The sequence below is a fragment of the Henckelia pumila genome, unplaced genomic scaffold (genome assembly GCF_033568475.1).
Source record: "Henckelia pumila isolate YLH828 unplaced genomic scaffold, ASM3356847v2 CTG_170, whole genome shotgun sequence".
NCBI lineage: Eukaryota > Viridiplantae > Streptophyta > Magnoliopsida > Lamiales > Gesneriaceae > Henckelia > Henckelia pumila.
In genome coordinates, this window is record NW_027331771.1 from 743738 (window position 1) to 750113 (window position 6376).

Below are 6376 nucleotides of genomic sequence, written 5' to 3' on the forward strand. Positions count from 1 at the left end.
GTCAGGATTTGATTTCATTCTTGACATGGATTGGTTATCAGTTAATGAAGCTTCGATAGATTTTCGGAGGCGATCATTTTCAGTAAATACGTCAGGCGGAGATTCTTTCATATTCTTTGCAGCTCAGAGCAGTGGTGCTTTGCATGTCATATCTTATGTGCGTGCAAATAATTTATTGTGCAAGGGTTGCCAGGGCTTCCTTGCAAGTTTAGTAGTTGCAGCGGATGAGCCGTCTTCTAAATCTATTGCAGATGTTGAGATCGTTCGTGAGTTTTCGGATGTATTTCTAGATGATGTAGTAAGAGTTCCACCAGTCAGAGAGGTGGAGTTCAGCATTGAGCTGATGTCGGGTACTATGATTATCTCTAAGGCGACGTATCGTCTTGCTCCCACTGAGATGAAAGAGTTGAGGGATCAGATTCAGGAGTTGCTAGAGAAGGGCTTTATTCTCCCTAGTGTGTCACCTTGGGGTGCACCGGTCTTATTTGTGAAGAAGAAAGACGGCAGTATGAGGCTATGTATTGACTATCGAGAGCTGAACAGAGTCACTGTGAAGAATAAGTATCCACTGCCGAGGATAGAGGATTTATTCGATCAGTTGCAGGGAGCTGCGGTGTTTTCTAAGATCGATCTGCGATTGGGTTATCCTCAGCTTCGAGTCGGAGAGGAGGATGTGTCCAAGACTTCTTTTCGGACACGTTATGGGCATTACGAGTTTATGGTGATGCCATTTGGCCTGACTAATGCTCCATCGATTTTCATGGATATCATGAACCGTGTCTTTAGACCATATCTTGATCAGTTCGTCATTGTCTTCATTGACGATATTTTGATATATTCGAGGAGCTTGGAGGAACATAGACAACATTTGCAGACAGCTTTGCAAACTTTGAGAGAGCATAAGTTGTTTGCGAAATTCAGTAAGTGCGAGTTTTGGCTCGAGCAGGTGGCATTCTTGGGCCACATTGTTTCTAAGAAGGGCATAGCAGTGGATCCATCGAAAGTCGAGGCTGTTCAGAATTGGGGAATTCCGAAGAGTGCTTCTGAGATACGCAGCTTCTTGGGTTTAGCCGGTTATTATCGGAAATTGATCAAGGGTTTCTCTTTTATAGCAATACCCTTGACATCACTGACCAAGAATAACGCCAAGTATATTTGGAGCACAGAGTGTCAGAGGAGCTTTGATCAGCTTAAGGAGGCACTTACTTCTGCACCAGTGTTGGCAATGCCAGTGGATCATGAGGAGTTTGTGGTGTATACAGATGCGTCTAGGATGGGCTTAGGCGCTGTTCTTATGCAGAATGTTAAGGTGATTGAATATGCGTCGAGACAGTTGAAGACTCATGAGCAGAACTATCCGATGCATGACTTAGAGCTTGCAGCTGTTGTGTTTGCGCTCAAGATATGGAGAGATTACTTGTACGGTGAGAAGTGCCAGATTTTCACTGACCACAAGAGTCTTAAGTACTTCTTCACCCAAAAGGAGTTGAATATGAGACAGCGCCGATGGTTGGAGTTAGTTAAGGATTACGACTGTGACATTAGCTACCACCCGGGTAAAGCTAATGTAGTGGCCGATGCTTTGAGTCGGAAGACTTCAGCGTTGTCTTGTGTTTCAGTTCAGCAACCTCTACAGACCAAGTTTCAGAGGTTTGACTTAGAGATCTACCCCAGTGGGCGTGCACCGAGTTTAACCGCTCTTGTAGTATAGCCGACCCTACAGGATCGGATTCGAGAGGGACATACCACTGATGAGCAGTTGCAGCGCATGAGGTGCGAGGATGAGTTGAAGGGTAGTCTTCTTTATACAGTGGATGATGGAATTGTTCGATACAGAGGACGTATGTGGGTGCCGAGTACTGACCAGTTGAGAGCAGATATCATGTCAGAGGCACATGCATCTCCGTATTCCATCCATCTAGGGGTACTAAGATGTATCGAGATTTGAGGACTTTGTATTGGTGGCCGGGTATGAAGAGAGATATTGGTCGATTTGTTTCTGAATGCTTGACTTGTCAGCAAGTCAAGACAGAGCATCAGCGACCAGCGGGATTACTACGACCACTTCCCATTCCGGAGTGGAAATGGGAGAATATCTCTATGGATTTTTTAGTTGGATTACCTAGGAGTGCTAGAGGATCTACATCGATTTGGGTGATTGTCGATCGACTCACCAAATTTGCACACTTTCTGCCAGTGAGGACTACTTTTACTATGACTCAGTTTGCAGAGCTCTACATTAAGGAGATAGTCAGACTTCACGGTATTCCAGTTTCCATCGTGTCAGATCGAGATCCGATGTTCACTTCTGCATTTTGGAAGAGTCTGCATACAGCTTTGGGGACTAAGTTATTGTTCAGCACTGCATTTTACCCTCAAACAGATGGTCAGACAGAGAGAGTAATTCAGACACTTGAGGATCTATTGAGGGTGTGTGTGATCGACTTCCAGGGATCGTGGGAGTCGAGATTGCCGTTAGTGGAGTTTACCTATAACAACAGTTTTCAAGCGTCCATAGGTATGGCTCCATTCAAGGCTCTCTACGGGAGACGATGTAGATCTCCTGTTAATTGGGACGAGGTTGGAGAGAGGGCTCTTCTAGGACCAGAGTTAGTATAGCAGACATCGATGTTGTGACTCAGATCAGAGAGCGGATGAGGACCGCACAGAGTCGTCAGAAGAGTTATGCTGATCGATGACGACGAAATCTCGAGTTTGCCGTGGGAGATCATGTGTTTCTGAAGGTCTGGCCTATGAAGGGCGTGATGCGTTTTGGTAGGAGATGCAAACTCAACCCGAGGTATATCGGTCCGTTCGAGATTTTGGAGAGGATTGGCACGTTGGCCTACCGTTTGGCACTACCACCGAGCCTTGCGGCAGTTCACAACGTGTTTCATGTATCTATGCTTCAGAGGTATGTCTCTAATTCGTCGCATGTTTTGGATTTCGAGCCTATAGAGCTGACGCCAGAGCTAGCATTTGAGGAGAGGTCCGCTCGAGTCTTAGCTCGTGAGGAAATAAGGCTTAGGACGCGGTCTATTCAGATTGTCAAAGTCCAGTGGCTGAATCATTCCGAGGAGGAAGCTACATGGGAGACCGAGGCCGACATGAGGGCTCGTTACCCGGAATTATTTGGTACGTAATCTAATTTCGAGGAGAATTTTCTTAGGTGATTTCGCATGCATAACTAGGAAAATAATTAAATTAAAATTTGAAAAAAAATGGGTTAAATGACTTTATGTGGATTATGTGATTTTATTTTCATGATTTAAATATTATTTGTAGCATTTAATCCGCATTTATGCTATTTATGAGATTTTTAGAAATAATGTTTTTCGATCGCGTAGACGGGACCGCGGGCGAATGAGGTATAGGGATTTTATTCTAAATACTTTTATGACAATTGTTTTAGCCTTAAAATATTATTTTAAGGTATTATTTAAAAAAAATAGTTTTTATATATATAAATATATATATAACCAATTTTCCCAAAAATAAGCTATTTTAAATGCTTTTTAGGAGTTTTAAAAAATTATATAAATATATATTACGAAAATTTATCAGAATATATTTAATTTTAAGATTTTATATTTTTTATATTTATATTAACATGATGTATTATCTACCCCAAAATCTAAATAAGTAAGATAATTACCCATAATTTTATCACGTTAAAACTACTCTAGCTGCCATCTCCATCTTTTCATCACGTTTCCAGAAGAAAACTCATTTGCACACACAACTTTTTGAAGATTTAATCCTAGGATTTGAAGTCGTTTGCCCGGTGATCGTTGTACGCGTTGTAACCAAGTTTTTCATCGAAAAATAAATTAAGGCACGCTTGAATTCTCTCCTTGGCCACCATTTAGGTTATATATTCTGTTTTGAGAATGAAATTATTGTTTTGGCATCATATTATTGATTTTCATGAAGATTTTTGGACATACACGTAATCTGTACATATTTTTCTTCTTCTTCCACGTTGAAACTCACGGCGTTCTTCATGACTTTCTCACAATTTTTCCTTTGTTTCCTGATGTGATTCGTTCAAGGCTCGCTGGCTCATGGTTATGGGGTGTGTTAGGGTCCTTTTCGTTGGATTAGATGGTTGCATAATTGTGAGAAACCAGGAGGCCGAATCTTTATTCTTCTCGTTGCTCTCAAGTTGGCAGTTTTCGGGATTTCCGAAACATGGTTTGCTAGGGCTGTGAAGGGATTGGTTCAAAGCGAGGCATGACTCGTTGGAACCGCCCAGACGTGGTCTACGTGTGGGCGGTGGAGCTCCGGCCGGTCGGAGCCGGCCGCAAGCAAGCCATAAAGGCTTTCTACTGCACGGACGAAGGGAAAGATTGAGGGGGAAATTGGGTTCTAAGTTTTTACGGGATTGGGTCTTGGGTCCGGTCGGGTCTAAGATGATGTGGGTCAAGTTAGTTGGGTCTGGGTTATGTTAGTTGGACTCGGGTATTTTTAATTTAAATTAGTTAATAGTTTAAGTTATAATTAATGGGCATAAGTTAGATTGAAAAATTATTTGGGCCATTTAATTATTATGTTTTGGGCTTAAACAATTATTTAAGTGAGTCCAATAATTTTTATGGCCCTAGGGCCCATGAAAATTATTGGGCCAGTTTTTGGGATATTGGGCTCATTGGGCCAGTCTAGGTAATTAATGGTTTTGAGCTTGGTTATTGGGCCAGATATGTCTTATTGGACTTGAATAAATTATTTGGGCTTAAATATAAGTTAATGGGCTTAAGTTGAGTTATTGGGCCAGTTTAGAAGTTAATTGGTCTAAGTCTAAGGAGTCAGCAGCCTGAACCAATCCATGAAAAATATGCATGGTCCGTAAATATGTATTTAATTATTGCATGAATATTTTAAGTAAGAAAAAGTATTAATTTTTTATAAATATATTATTAATTAATTAAATATATATTTACGGGCAATATATATGAAAATAAGATCATGAATGATTTTTATGATGTGCATGATAATGCACGTATATGTATGATGTTGGGCATAAAAATATTTTAAGGAAGTTGAACTGGGTGTGTGACAATTACGGGATTGGGGATGAGATACCTAGGCCCAGAGCCCTTTCCATTTAGCACGGGACTGAGAGTCGGGATTCTGGGGCCCGATTGCCTTTCCATATGTTATGATGAATTGCCTACAGATCCGGGGTCAGCCTTATGAAGAGGCCAAGAGGTGAAGATTCAACCGCCACGTACGTTGGTTCTTTGATTGATCAATCACTTACACGGTCACATGACATGGATATAACCTTTAGAGTTTTTAAATTATGATGCATGATGATTATGTTATGAGTATGTATGTTATGTTATGAGATGACCATGAGTTATGTATTTTAGGACATGCATGTATATATATTATTTATTATGTATCGTTCATGTGTTATGTGATGCATTATTTTTAATCATGTTATTATTATGAGATAAAGCGTGCTGAGCCTCTAGGCTCACTAGACTTAAATGGTGCAGGTGAATTGTAGTACCTAAAACTCAATCTACTAAATCGCATGCATTAAATTAAATAAATATGAGGATTATTATTTTTAAGTTTAATTGATTTAAATTCTTTATGTAAATTATGTGCTAATAAAATATTTTATTATTTATTCAAATGATTTTTATTCTACTAACTATTTAATTAATGTTTTAAATTGTTTAAGTTTATTTCTCTAAATGCTTTTATTGTGCAATTTAATTGTTTTAATATTTTAAAGATTTAAGCTTGCATATTTAAATGATTTTTAATTATTTAGTTTATGATTTTAAATGATTTTAACTGTTTAGCTTATTTGTTTAAATATTTTCGAGTGTCCAACTTATTTATTTTAAATAAGCCTAAGTTTAACGGTTAGTTATTTTAAATTATTTTAAATGTCAGGCTTATTTATTTAAATCCTTTTTAATTGTCCAAATCATTTTAAAGATTTTTTTTTAATTTTCGCTTGTTTATTTATTTAAATTATTTTAAACATTAGCCTAGCCTGTTTAAATTATTTTAATCGCTCTGCTTGTTATTTAAATATTTTACTCGTTGCCGTGACATCAAAATATTTATAGTGTTTAATTACTGGATTTTCTAGCATGTGCATTTTATTAGTGCAATTAAATATTTAGACCCAAACTTTCTAGTTTGAGTAGCACTTTTAAAGGCGAGTAGCACTTTTCCCATTGCACTCACACACTCACATTTTATATGCTTACACCTATACATATACTCTCAACCTTACACTTAGACTCAAGACTTAACTCTAGCCTCCAACATTTTACACCCAAAATACACCTAAAACTCAAGCACACACACTCACACACACACACAAGAACGCACGATTTGCTTTGTTCTCTCC

General features: G+C 38.8%; 1 protein-coding gene across 1 annotated transcript; it reads left to right on the forward strand.

Annotated features, from left to right (window-relative positions):
* Positions 1 to 2765: 2765 nt before the first annotated feature.
* On the forward strand, positions 2766 to 4237 carry LOC140870683 (uncharacterized). Its single transcript, XM_073273079.1, has 2 exons — positions 2766 to 3135; positions 4131 to 4237. The coding sequence occupies exons 1-2, from the start codon at positions 2766 to 2768 to the stop codon at positions 4235 to 4237; spliced, it is 477 nt and encodes a 158-aa protein (XP_073129180.1).
* Positions 4238 to 6376: the final 2139 nt, after the last annotated feature.